Raw genomic sequence first — 14854 nt, forward strand, 5'->3', positions numbered from 1 at the left:
CGAGTTCCTTGTGATGCCATTTGGCTTGACTAATGCTCCTGCCATTTTTATGGACTTAATGAACCAAATTTTCAGACCGTACTTAGATAAGTTTGTAGTTGTGTTTATTGATGATATTTTGATTTATTCTCATGATGAGACTGAGCATGCAGAGCATTTGAGAACAATTTTACAAATTCTAAGAGATAATCAGTTGTATGCCAAGTTCAGCAAAAGTGAGTTCTGGTTACGAGAAGTTGGTTTTCTTGGACATATTGTCTCAGGTGAAGGTATTAAGGTTGATACGAGCAAGATTTCAGCCATTGTTGATTAGAAGCCTCCTAGAAATGTATCAGAAGTTAGAAGTTTTCTTGGTCTTACCGAATATTATAGACGATTTGTGAAGGGATTTTCCATGATAGCTACCCCGTTAACGAGACTGCTACGGAAGGATGTTAAGTTTGAATGGACTGAGAAGTGCCAACAAAGTTTTGACAAGTTAAAGGCATTCTTGACGAAGCTCCTATCTTAGTACAAATAGGAATCGGGTAAAGAATTTGTGATTTACAAATGATGCATCCTTGAATGGGCTCGGTTGTGTACTCATGCAGGAAGAAAAGGTAATTGCTTATGCCTCTAGACAATTGAAGCCACATGAGAAAAATTATCCGACACATGATTTAGAGCTAGCTGCTATTGTATTTGCATTGAAGATTTGGAGACATTATTTGTATGGTGAAAGGTCTGGGATATTCTTACCGATCATAAAAGCTTGAAATACTTGATGACTCAAAAGATTTGAATTTGAGGCAAAGAAGATGGTTGGAATTGCTTAAAGATTATGAGTTAGTGATTAATTATCACCCAGGTAAGGCAAATGTAGTTGCTGACGCTTTAAGTAGGAAACTTTTATTTACATTGCGAGCTTTGAATACCAATTTAGCCATGTCAGATGATGGTTCTATTTTAGCTGAATTGAGAGCTAAACTAGTATTTCTTGAAGAGATTTGTGAAGCTCAGAAAGATGATAATGAGTTACAAGCTAAAAGAGTTCAATGTGAGTCAGGCATAGAGTCAGATTCTCAGATCAGTTCTGACGGTTGTTTGATGTTCAAAGACAGGGTATGCATACCGAAGAATGATAAGCTTATTTGAAAGATCTTACAGGAAGCACATAGTAGTTCTTTGTCTATTCACCCAGGTAGTACAAAGATGTATAATGATTTGAAGAAAATGTACTGGTGGGTAAGAATGAAAAGGAACAGAGTTTGTTTCTAGATGCTTGATCTGTCAGCAGGTAAAGGCCGAACATCAGGTACCTTCAGGTTTATTGCAGCCTGTGCTAGTCCCTAAGTGGAAATGGGATCAAGTTACTATGGATTTTGTGACAGGATTGCCGTTTACACCGAGAAAGAAAGATGCAGTATGGGTTGTGATTGATAAGTTAACGAAGTCGGCTCATTTTATCCCAGTTCGTATGGATTATTCACTTGACAAGTTGGTCGAGTTATATATTTCAGAGATAGTCAGACTACACAGGGTACCATTATCGATCATTTCAGACAGAGATCCAAGATTTACTTCACGGTTCTGGAAGAAGTTACAAGAGGCTTTAGGTACGAAGTTGAGTTTTAGTACGGCTTTTCATCCTCAAACCGACGGTCAGTCAGAGAGAGTTATTCAGGTACTTGAAGATATGCTTAGATGCTGTGTATTGGAATTTCAAGGCAGTTGGGAAAAATATTTACCATTAGTAGAGTTTGCTTACAATAATAATTATCAGTCAAGTTTGAAGATGGCACCTTATGAAGCTTTGTATGGACGTAAATGTCTCACACCTTTGTATTGGACAGAGCTTAAGGAAAATCAGATTTACAGGGTTGATCTAGTTAAGGAAACAAAAGAGAAAGTAAAAATCATCAGAGATTGCTTGAAAGCGACTTCGATGCACAAAAGTCGTATGCAAATTTGAAGAGAAAAGAGATTGAGTATCAAGTTGGTGACAAAGTTTTTTTGAAAGTATCCCCGTGGAAGAAAGTTCTCAGATTTGGTAAGAAAGGCAAACTAAGTCCACGTTTTATTAGACCGTTTGAAGTAATTGAGAGAGTCGGACCATTAGCATATCGGTTAGCTTTGCCGATTGAATTAGAGAAGATTCATAATGTATTTCATGTGTCTATGCTACGTCGTTATCGTTCAGATCTGTCACATGTGATTTCTCAGACAGAGGTTGAGATTCAGCCAGACATAACTTACGGTGAAGAACTGGTAAAGATTCTAGCTCGAGAGGTAAAGCAATTAAGGAACAAAAGTATTGCACTTGTGAAAGTACTATGGAATAGACACGGGGTAGATGATGCTAAAAATACCCTACCGGAGGCCCGACCCATTTTTTAAACGGGTCTTATTTTTTTTCCAAGCCCATTTTTCGGGCCTATATTTTTACCCAAACCCTCCCACATTTCGAACGAGCCTTCGGGCCGAGCCGGGTAGCCCGGCCCATGCACACCTCTAGGTCAGAGTACTGAGTAAGACCATCATTGTCGGGCAATTCGAGGTGGTAGACATTATGCTTGAGTCATTGTTTCCGGGCAACCCGGGATAAAAAATTAATTAAGTTGAGATAAACATTATTGCCGGGCAACTCGGGGTGATAGACCTATATATTCGTACTGAGTTTGTGTATGTTTAATAGGGTTAAAAATAAATGAATTGTTGAAATGATTGTGGAATGAAATGAAATGGAAATGTAAAATGTGATGCCATATGAATTGAGTTGAAAATGAGCCCAAGGGCTACTTGAATAAGACCGAGCTATAGACTCAGAATTGTTGATACGATACTTGAAATTGGGCATATGTGAATAAGTAAAGTATACTAAAGGATTGTACTCATATTTGTGATATTTTTGATAAGCTTAGTTACCATGGTGATAATTAGAATTGTGAATGAAAGTTGAGAATGGAATTGAATAACTAGCATGAATATACATTTGATTAGGTAATTAAGTTAGGAGTAAGCGTGATTGATTGGAGTTTGATGTAATTAATGAAAATAGTACGAAATTTGATTATGAATGGAATTAAATTAAATTATGTGCATTGCATAATTATGTTTATGTTAACTCGTATCATAGATTTACCACTGAGCGTATTGCTCAGCGTACAGTTTGTTTTTCGTGCGTTGGTTAGGTTCAATCTGAGATTCCTGAGTATCAATTTCAACATCCAATGTTTGATCCCAGACCAAAAAATGTTTGTTCGATTTTTGTTTCTATTATTTGCTAGCATGTACCTAATAGGCTAAATCTTGTTGTATTAAGTGTTTTAAAAGTGTTATATGTTTGCTATTTATATATATGTGCAACTTAGATTTTCCAATTTGATTAGGGTATGATACATGAAACGGTAATATGATTATAATGTGATGAATGTGTATATGTTTGCATCTAATATGTCATGAAATTAGGTAAGTTGATAAGAAGATTGGATGATTGGAATTATTTGGTGGTTAAAAAGTGATATTTATGTGAATAGAAAGTGTTAGGACTTATTATGGAACTTATAGGTACGGTATATTTGGTCAAAATAAGGTAGAAGTTTGGTTATGCATTGATGCATTTAAAATTACAGGTTTATGCACTTAGAAATTGCAGAAACAATATGTGACGTCGCAACGGAAAACGCATGTTGTCACGATGAGGGTTGGAGTCCAGGCCATGGCACAACGAGGAATCCCATCGTCAGGACGAAACTAAGTCAGTATGTCAAGTCGTAGCGAGGAACTCCCTTACGTCGCGATGTCTACCTTGTAATTTAAAGTTTTCACAATTTAGTCTTGATTCGATTACAAGATAACATTAAAGCTTTTGTAAGCTTATACAAAACTAGAGAATATTTATTTATCATATTGTTTGTTTATAATGCTTGTATTTGAATGCTAAAAGGCTTAAATTGTGTTTATTTTGATCATAGTTGCTCTGACAACAAATGCTGCATAGTGTAGCTTGGCCTCGACGATCGAGTCGGGTATAGGGTGTTACACTTTTTTTTATCGGTAATGCTGACTAAAACATTTTTTTAATAATGTTGGCATGGCAACCTGTGGCAATCTACATGTATTTCATGTTGACATAACATTATTTGTCTTATATGTTATGTCAACAAATAATTTAAAATTTTAAAAATATTTAACAGTATAAAAAATTCGAAAATAAATTATAATAAAATTCATAAAATTCAACAAATAGCATGAATTACACCATGGTTGTTTGAATTGGATTAGACCGGTTGAATTGGTGGGGACAAAAACTGGCTAGGGTACCAGTCCATAGAGAGGCATTAGACAGGTTGACCTGTGAAGTGATACAAATCGATTGAACCAAACTAAAAAATTGGTTGAACTAGTTGAACCATGTTTTTTTAATGAATTTTTAACTATTTTTTAATCGAACCATATGAATCGGTTTTATCGTTGGCCCGATCGATTTGACTATTGGTCTAGTTCTAAAAACTTTGAATTTCACGTGGATTGTCATGTTTAAAATTTTAACCTTTTGATAAGTATCTTTGTTTAAAAAAATTTTTTGACTCTTTTTAAAAGGTTAGTGGTCAAATTCAAATATTTAAAAAAAGGTGGAAGGCCAAATTTAATTCAAAAATGAATAATGGCCAAATTGACAAAAATATATATAAATATTGAAAAAGAGTTTAAATCTTTTAGGACTCTTTTTTGCAAATAGACTTTAATCTTGATCTTGATGTAATTTAAACTATACTGTTAGATTTAGAGGAACTCAACCATAAATAGAGGTCTTCCACTCATTTTTAATCATTTCATTAATAGTTATTGAATATATTTGAGAGTATTTATTTAAACACCTTATGTGCATTGCTTTATTGTAGTTTTTTTAGTTCTTCTGTTGCTTCTTATTTTTGAGTTTGCTTTTGTTTTATTTCGATGCCTTGGAAAGTTTTCTTGTGAATTCTCACTTTCGAGAGCAAAACTGACTTAGGCATATTTGAAGCTAAAGAATCACCTAAAACCGCGCGTTTTACGAGACTAAAGTTCTAACTCCATGACACTAATCCAATGAAAAATAACTTTTGTAAGTTCAAGTTGAATCTCAATTTGCTAATGCAATCAAGGGTTTGAATCCTCAATACAACACCATCTTCAATTGAAAATTTAATGAAGAGAAATTTGATGGTTGTGAAAAATTAATTTTGATTGATTTGTTGTAATTTATTAATCGAGTTTTAATTCAATTGTAAAATTATCAAAAGTATATTATTTTTACAAAGTAATAAATATTATTTTGAGAGTAGTTTTGTCATTTCATGCAAAATCTAGAAAAAAAATTTGTGCATGATAAAATTCAAACCCAAAATATTATGATTTTATCATTTTCACATTACCATTTTAACTAAAGTCATATTTTATTATTATGTCATTATTTTTATAAAATTGTTACATAAACTTTTTACCACATTGTAGGTATGTTGTAATCTTGCATATATGAAGTTAAAGTACCATGGAAGACCCTATATTAGGAGTTGGATTACATTTTGTCCCATCTATTAAAAATAGATAAATTAGTCTTTATATGTTAGATCAAATATCAAATCAGTCATTTTATTAAAAATTCCACCCACTTCTACTATTAATTGATGACATGGTTGATGGACCAACTAAACAATGACACATGACTTGCCACATACACCTTAGGTTGATGTGGCATTTTGCCACATCATCAAATATTTAAAAAATAGAAAAATCTCAAAAATAAATAAAATTTGTTCGGTTTCATTCTAGACATGGTTTTTTAAAAAAATTATAAAAATATAAAAAAAATTTAAAATTATAAAAATATTAGAATTATTAAAAACAAAGTCTAGAATAAACTTGGACAAACTGTTGTCCAGGTTCAAATGATACTGGACAACCATTTGTCTAGGTTCGTTATTGAGTAATTTTTAAATAATTATAGTAATATATAAAATTTATTTAAAAATTAATAATAAAAATTAATATGAAATGTTACTATTGTATATATATGCATATATATATATATATATTTAAATTATAATAAACTAATAAAATAAGAGTGATCAATTTAATTAACTAAAAATCTTAATTCGATTAAAAATATATATGTATATAGGGGTGAGCAAAATTCGATTCGACTCGAAAAAATAAAAAAAAATTCGAATTTCGAGTTAAACGAATTGAGTTATTAGAGTTAATCGAGTTATTCAAGTCAACTTGAATTTTTTTCGAATTTCGAGTTTGAATCGAGTTGAGTTTTCGAATTCGAATAACTTGAATAATTCGAATATCAAACTATAATATTTTACATTTTTACCCCAAACTCTCAAACCTTTTGACTTTTCTCTCAAAATTTTTACACCTTCCCACTTTTCCCCCAAAACTTTTACTCTCCTCCCATCCCAACCCCCCAATCTACCCAAAATCCATTTCTCACCAAAATTTTACTCTCCCATTTACTTTTTCTTAAAATTTTACTCTCAAAAGCCCTCAAAACTTTTTATTTTCTCCAAAATTTTTACTCCCTCCCACTTTCCCCCTAAAACTTTTACTCCCTTCCCATCCCACTTCCCCATCTACCCCAAACCCATCACCCCCCAAATTTTTTTAATATTTTCCCTCCAAAATTTTACCCCCATTTAGTTTCCCTCAAACTTTTATTCTTTAAAACTTTTTATTTTTCTCCTAAACTTTTACTTCTCACCCTTTACTCTTAATTAAAAATCAAAATTATCCAAAAATATCACTAAACATAAATAGTAATAATTTTATTTATATATACTATTTATATTATTAAATTAAATTTCACATTTTATATTATTTATATTATTGAATTGTTTAGTCATATTGAATATTTATATTAAAATTGGATTATTAATTATGGCATAAAATATTCGTGCTAAAATTTTATACGATATCAATTTCACATTTTATATTAAAATAACTTTTATTAAAAGATCACATTTTACATTTAATATATTTATTAATTCTAAAATACATAGTGACAAGAATCGAGGATAATTGAAACAATTAAACAAATAAAGAAGCTAACCCGTATATAAAAGATTAATAAATAAATTATGAGGTGATGAAAGTTAAAAAATTTGATTAAGGTGGACAAATTTTATTATGATAGGTGACAGTGATTACAATGATCAAAAATTATTTTTTAAAATTTAACTCGAACAAATATATTCGATTCGATTTGATTCGAATTCCATCTCACTCGACTCGATTCGAGAAAATTTCAAATCAAATTAGGATGATAAAATATGATTCGTCAACTCGATTAATTCGAAATTTTTTCATTCAATTCGATCGAAGCTCACCCCTATATGTATATATATATTTGAATTCTTTAAAAATGTCTATAATTAATAATATTTTTAAATTTTTTATCTTTTTATAATTATTTAATCATTTTTTAAATTCATTCCAGAAGTTGTTTTAATTATTTTTATAATTTATTATAATTATTAATAATTTTAAATATATATTCTTATAATTATTTGAAAATTCATGTTCATGATGAATTTAAACAAATGCTTGTCTTGGACAATCATTTATCTAAGTTTATCTTAAAGGTAAGTTTTAAATGATTATAAAAATTAATTATTTAAAGATTTTTAAATATTGTCACATTATAATGAGATACACGTAGCATGACATGGGTTCTTGTCTAATTATTCCATCTACCATTTCAACAAATTACAATAAAAATAAAAGAAATTTTAATAAAAGAACTAATTTATTTATTTATTTGTAAAAATAAAATACAATCTATTTCTTTGAAAATACAAAAGCCTCAATTATACTTTTATCAAATTTAATATAATAAAATAATATGAGGGAATATTATACTATCCAATTAATAAAGTTAATATTAGTCACCGTGCCTAACGGAGGGGGGTGGGGGAGTACAAAAGAAGCGGAGGGATAATAGAGTAGCAAGGCAAAGGAGGAAAGTATAAATGACCCAACTCTCTCTGCTTCACTCTCTCTCCCCCTTCTCTTCTCTGTCTCGTTTCTCCATTACCCCTCCGCCACGCTTCTCCCTCCCTTCTTTCTCTATTAGGTAACTTCCTTTCCTCTTTTCTCATTTCTTTTTTGTGTTTAGAAGCAAAAATAATAAGAGCCAAAAAAAATGGAAATTTTTGAGGTTTTTGTGGTTCTGTCTAGCGGAATTTGAAAAAGGAAAAGTTAACAAACCGTTTAGAAATTCCTTGTTTTTAGGATCTCAAAACAATGTTTATAATTTGACACAATCAGTGCTGATTCTCTTTTCATTTCCTTTCCATTCATAGTATTTCTTAAGTAACCAAACAGATAAGCAAGTGAGTTTTTTTTTTTTTCCTAATTCGTTTCTGTTTATTTTTTTCTTTTTCTATCTCATACATTATTATTATTATTTTATTTTGCATTTGAATTTCAATGTTAATATCTGCTACTTCCAATCATTGCTCTTGACTAATAAAACTCAACTATAACCAGCACCTGAGTATTTGGGGTAATAATAGATGTTGGTATCTCCCAAGTGAAATAGTTGAATTTTAATATCTATCCCACAATTGTACCATTGATTAAAGAAAAGAGTCTTAATTTCGACTGGATATGTTTGTTTCAATAAAAATTTAAATGTAGTTTTACTTGTGAAGATCTTTTCTTTTGGTTTAATTGAAATCATAACGATATGTGGTAACTCTGTTTTACTGAAACAGAGCAATGACATCCCACATTGTCGGTTACCCTAGAATCGGACCCAAGAGGGAGTTAAAGTTTGCATTGGAATCTTTCTGGGAAGGTAAAAGCAGTGCCGAGGAATTGAAGCAGGTGGCAGCCGATCTCAGGTTCTCCATCTGGAAGCAAATGGCTGAGGTTGGAATCAAGTATATTCCTAGCAACACATTTTCATACTATGATCACGTTTTGGACACCACAGCAATGCTAGGTGCAGTCCCTCCTAGATATGGTTGGAATGGTGGCGAGATTGGTTTTGATGTTTATTTCTCAATGGCTAGGGGTAATGCCTCTGTGCCTGCTATGGAAATGACTAAGTGGTTCGATACCAATTAGTAAGTGAGAATACTTTGTAGCTAGTAATTTTCGAAAAATAATCCCATTTTACTTGAAATTAATGGTACTTTTCATTTTTGAAGTCACTATATTGTCCCAGAATTGGGGCCCAATGTCAAGTTCTCCTATGCATCTCATAAGGCTGTTGAGGAATACAAGGAGGCCAAAGCTGTGAGTTTGCTACTTTCTCATTCTAACATTTTCCTTTTTGCTCTCTAGCTTTTGCTTTAGCAGTATTTGTTTAGTTAAGAGGGAATTTCTGATATTCAATTTATTTTTTTGTTTCAGTTTATTATCCCTAAGCTGTCAAATTTGCATCTTTTTTTGCTCGCATCATAGTAACACCACCATTAACTATTGAAGGAATGCCACACTATTTTCTTTCTAAAAAATGCTAAGGCATGTATAATTTTTTTGAGAGTTGATTTATTATAAAAAAGAGGGCACCAGGGACATCCTAGATCTGTGAGTCAATTTTGCTTTTTAACGCTCTAGACTTTTGTGGCGTGGAGGCTCTATGGTATAAGAAATTGAGAGTAAATGAACAAGTCCCGTCGAGCCGAGAAGATGAAGAAGTAGCTCAAACATACTTTGCATAAATCCATTTGTTCATATGCATCTTTTACATGCTTGAAGCCTAAGTTTTTAATGGATTCCATATGTCAGAATGAAATTGATACCTGTTGATCCTGGCCTCATGGCTTTACTATTATGGTGTCAGCTGTGTAGATGAGAATTGTGATTTAAGAGTATTATTATTTTAGCTCGATCATAGCATCCATATCTACAAATGATGTATTTTAGTTGGGGAAATTGTAAATTCATTTCTACAAGATGCTTTTAGGGTTTCTTTTTCACTTAACTGATGGTGTTGGAAAATTTAAATTCCCTACCTAATCATGCATGTTGAATTGCTAACTTTTCCTTCATTTTTGACGTGCAGCTTGGACTTGACACTGTCCCTGTCCTTATAGGCCCTTTATCTTACTTATTGTTATCAAAACCAGCAAAGGGCGTGGATAAATCCTTCTCTCTTCTTTCTTTAGTTGAGAAGATCGTTCCTATTTACAAGTGAGGGACAAATATGTTTGCTTGCCCTTGGTTAATCTGCAAATTATTGGGCTAAGCTTTACTCATTGCTGGCACATTATCTTAAGAGCTTTCTAACAAATGTTACCTGACAGGGAAGTTGTTGCTGAATTAAAGGCAGCTGGTGCAACGTGGATTCAGTTTGATGAACCCTCCCTTGTGTTGGATCTCGAGGCGCTTCAACTGCAAACTTTTACAAATGCTTACTCTGAGCTAGAATCATCGTTTTCTGGTGTGAATATTCTCATTGAAACTTACTTTGCCGATGTCCCCATCCAGACATACAAAGCACTTACTTCACTAAAGAATGTAGCTGGCTTTGGATTTGATTTAGTTCGTGGAACAAGAACACTTAACTTTTTAAAGAGTGGATTTCCTTCTGATAAATACTTGTTTGCTGGAGTGGTTGACGGAAGAAACATTTGGGCTAATGATCTTGCTGCTTCACTTTGTATACTGCAGGTTCTTGAGGGTATTGTTGGAAAAGGTATTTAGGAATTCCTACGTTCTTTCTACCTGGAATTTTAGTATGCAAATTACTGAAAATTAAGAACAATTTTTGTTTTGTTCTCCAACAGATAAAGTTGTGGTGTCTACATCATGCTCTCTTCTCCACACTGCAGTGGACCTTGTGAATGAAACAAAGTTGGACAAAGAAATCAAGTCCTGGCTTGCATTTGCTGCACAAAAAGTAGTTGAAGTAAATGCCTTGGCCAGGGCATTGGTTGGGCAGAAGGATCAGGTATTTCTTTCTTGTTTTGGTGGGTAAATGCTAACTGTTGCAAGTTTTGTTGATCAACAATTATTGATATGGAAAACATATGTTTTGGCCATTGATGACTTTCAACCCACAGGCTTGCACCTTTCTCTACCTCTTTTTTTTCTTCTCTTGATTGTCAATTGACAAGGCAGACAGATGACACTGCCTATAACTTTGAAATATGTTGTCTATGATCTATAAATATTTCTGGTGATATGCTCTAGCATCATATTTTTTGGTTATCCTTTTTGCAGGCATTTTTTGCTTCCAATGCTACATCTCATGCTTCAAGAAGATCCTCTCCTAGAGTGAGAAATGAGAATGTGCAAAGGGCTGTATGTAGTTTCCACAGAAAGTCATTGTCATTCATTTCTGCAATGATCTAATCGACCTTCCATCACTTACATATCACTCCTTTCTCAATAGGTTGTTGCCTTGAAGGACTCTGATCATCGTCGTGCCACAAGTGTAAGTGCTAGACTGGCTGCTCAGCAGAAGAAGTTGAATTTACCAATTCTTCCTACCACCACTATTGGATCTTTCCCCCAAACCATAGGACTTAGAAAAGTGCGTCGTGAGTACAAGGCTAAAAAGTGAGATTATTTGCTCTTAGTCTATGTTGCTTTTCAAGTCTTTGTTTTTGTTGCATATTTAGCCTGCTTGTTTTGCCATGTACTTGTAGGATCACTGAATATGATTATGTCAATGCCATGAAGGAGGAAATTAGCAAAGTTGTCAAGCTCCAGGAAGAGCTTGGCATTGATGTTTTGGTGCATGGTGAACCAGAGGTGAGTTTTTATCATGATTATGAGGGTAAGGTATGTCTAGGCTTTCTTTAACCTTCTCATGGGAATCAAGTCCAAACTTGTCATTTTGATTTGCAAATCTACTTTATCAATGCAGAGAAATGACATGGTCGAGTACTTTGGTGAGCAATTATCCGGTTTTGCCTTCACTGTGAATGGCTGGGTTCAGTCATATGGATCCCGTTGTGTCAAGCCTCCTATTATTTATGGTGATGTGAGCCGCCCCAGAGCCATGACTGTCTTTTGGTCTTCAACAGCCCAGAGTATGACTAGACGACCTATGAAAGGAATGCTTACTGGCCCAGTTACGATTCTGAACTGGTCCTTTGTGAGAAACGACCAGAATAGGTGAGTAAATCCAACATTGTTGATAATGTGAAATTTTATTTTCTTTAATTCAGAATTGTTGCCTGTTTTTAGGCATGAAACATGCTACCAGATTGCCTTAGCCATTAGGGATGAGGTCGAGGATCTTGAGAGAGCTGGCATTAATATTATCCAGATTGATGAAGCTGCATTAAGAGAAGGTTTACCTCTTAGGAAATCCGAGCAGCCTTTCTATCTGGAATGGGCCGTTCAATCCTTCCGGATTACTAACTGTGGCGTCAAAAACACTACTCAGGTTTCTTTATCCCTGACCTTTTCTTTAGTACTGAGCCTTTAGTGAACTAGTTTCTTAAACCTTATCCAATTTATGTCATTGGTATTTTAAACATTTCTAATCACTGGAAGTAACACTGGAAAATTTTGTTAATCGTCAAAGCTTCTAGAACACTGAAATTCTTCAGAGAAACCAACGATTTCTTTCTTTCTCCTTTTTTTCTTCCCTGAAAGCGAAAAAGCTTTGGAACGAAAGAACTGAATTGGTATTTGACTTTCCTTTGTAGAACCGTAGTGGCATTTGTTAATAGGATTGAATATGGAATTTTGCTGCATAAATTTTAATGTGCATGAGATAAAATGCTTGGATTTGTTTACTGAACATGATACTGCAAACATATTTGGATAGATTCACACCCACATGTGCTACTCAAACTTCAACGACATCATTAACGCGATTATAAATATGGATGCTGATGTGATCACCATCGAGAATTCAAGATCAGATGAAAAGCTTCTATCTGTCTTTCATGAGGGAGTCAAATATGAAGCTGGTATCGGTCCTGGTGTGTATGACATTCATTCTCCTAGGATCCCATCTACAGAAGAACTTGCCGATCGCATCAACAAGATGCTTGCAGTCCTCGATAACAGGGTTCTGTGGATCAACCCTGATTGCGGTCTCAAGACACGCAAATACTCTGAAGTTGAGCCTGCTCTTCGCAACATGGTAGCTGCTGCCAAGCTCATCCGTACCCAGTTGGCTAGTAGTAACTGAGTTAACAGGATGCGTAACATCTTCCCATAGTCGGGCAAATAATATTCAGTGTTTTTTTTTTGTTAAAATGATACATATTTCTTTGATTAGGAAGGAATTAGAATTTGGGAGGGTTATCCTACTTTTTAGATTCATATTTGAATATGGTTGAAAATTGTCTTAATCCAACAGAAGTAAACATTTCAAACTGATAATAATGATAGTATTCTCCACAGCATAAGATTTGGTGAAAGCTGGAAATTATTCTCTTTCGTCAGCAGAAAATTTTAAAAATCCTATTTTATTAACCGATGCCAGTTATATTATATTGTTCATGATCTATGACCAACAGCATTTTTGGAATAGAATTTTCCGTTCAGTATTCTTGTAAATTTATGTTCTGCTCATCTTGTTTAGCCGTAAGATTTTGCAAGGGCAATAATAAATTTTAGAGAGAGAGCTTTTTTCCCTAATATATGGGAATTCCCATATATTATCAAGTCATATCGCATCCAATTGCATCTGGTCGGTTTGGTTTTTTTTTTTTTTATACAAAAAATTGAATAAATTAAATTATTCATGTAAATCGATTAAACCAAACCAATCTAGGAGAAAAAGTAAAACTGAATTTTCGGTTTGGTTCGATTTTTATGTTGTTTTTAGTTGAAAAAATTTCTTGTTGAGGTACTTATAATTCTATTTCTTTTTCACATAATTGTCTTCTTTTCTTCAATTTAGTATAAATTAGTTACTTTTAATTTTAATTTTATTTCAAATATTATTATAAAAATATTAAAAATTAAATCAAACAATTTTAATGAACTCAAAAACTATTTATTTATTTTTACATGGTCAACATACAATTTCCATCTCTTCTACTATTCTTAACAGGTATATATCAATTTGGATTTTTTAATATATTAAATGATCAAAAATAAAATGAATATCATAGAAAAATTAAATTATCATTTTGGATTTAAAATATTAATGAGTATTGGATTTTAAATTTTAATTGGTTTGAGCTTTTAAGAATACTAAGTTTTAATGGATATTTGAGTTTATGGTTTAAATTTGGGTTTGGTTATGTAAATGGGTTATGGGCTTATGGCTTTAATTGACTTATTCAGTTTAAAATGTCAAAATCTAAAATCGATCAAATAAACCAATTAAACCGAAATTGAAAACTGAATAAACCAAAAAAATTCAGTTTTTTTCAATTCAATTCACTTTAAATTATTTTATTTAGATTTTTTTTGCACTACGTACTAGTGTCATAGCCGCAGATCAAAACTTATGAAAAATGCGAAAGAGCATCCCATGGAGGTCAACTAATTAAATGGGGCTCATTTGACCCACTTGAACTGACCCAACTCGAGGAACATATGGAGAAGCCCATCTACTTGAAGCCTTGGTGGCCTAGTGAAACACTCTGGTGAAGCTAGAGTTATCAGGATAAATATTGTAAATCCTAAGTTATAAAGATGTATAGAGTTTAAATCCATAAGGACTCTCATCTTATAGATAGGCTCTAGTCTTTGACTGTCGATGTAACTCAATATGTACCGTTGAATTTGGGGGAGCTTAATTATAAATAAAGGTCTTCCCTCTCATTTGTAATCACTCAGTTGTACTCCTTCATAGTAATTGAATGCTATAGAGAGCATTTACTCAAACATTTGGCGTGCGTTTTCTTTCTTGTGGCATTTTCTGTTCTTTTGTTACTCTTTCGCTTTGAGTTGCTTC

The 14854-nt window shown here is 32.9% G+C and overlaps 1 protein-coding gene across 1 annotated transcript; it reads left to right on the plus strand.

Annotated features, from left to right (window-relative positions):
* The first annotated feature begins 7894 nt into the window (after positions 1–7894).
* Positions 7895–13364, plus strand: LOC108457383 (5-methyltetrahydropteroyltriglutamate--homocysteine methyltransferase-like). Its single transcript, XM_017756425.2, has 12 exons — positions 7895–8101; positions 8745–9098; positions 9183–9270; positions 10043–10170; positions 10284–10675; positions 10767–10930; positions 11203–11283; positions 11375–11541; positions 11631–11736; positions 11852–12102; positions 12175–12376; positions 12764–13364. The coding sequence occupies exons 1-12, from the start codon at positions 7998–8000 to the stop codon at positions 13130–13132; spliced, it is 2406 nt and encodes an 801-aa protein (XP_017611914.1). The 5' UTR covers positions 7895–7997; the 3' UTR covers positions 13133–13364.
* The last annotated feature ends 1490 nt before the right edge of the window (positions 13365–14854 follow it).

Source organism: Gossypium arboreum, chromosome 7 (genome assembly GCF_025698485.1).
Source record: "Gossypium arboreum isolate Shixiya-1 chromosome 7, ASM2569848v2, whole genome shotgun sequence".
Classification (NCBI taxonomy): Eukaryota; Viridiplantae; Streptophyta; class Magnoliopsida; order Malvales; family Malvaceae; genus Gossypium; species Gossypium arboreum.

What these genes read in the sequence shown, in the direction of transcription:
- LOC108457383 (XM_017756425.2), top strand. Translation starts at nt 7,998, where the DNA reads ATGACCCAACTCTCTCTGCTTCACTCTCTCTCCCCCTTCTCTTCTCTG. An exon ending in AATACAAGGAGGCCAAAGCT is followed by an intron (nt 9,271 to 10,042) that starts GTGAGTTTGCTA and finishes TTTGACGTGCAG; the next exon opens with CTTGGACTTGACACTGTCCC. An exon ending in AAGATCGTTCCTATTTACAA is followed by an intron (nt 10,171 to 10,283) that starts GTGAGGGACAAA and finishes GTTACCTGACAG; the next exon opens with GGAAGTTGTTGCTGAATTAA.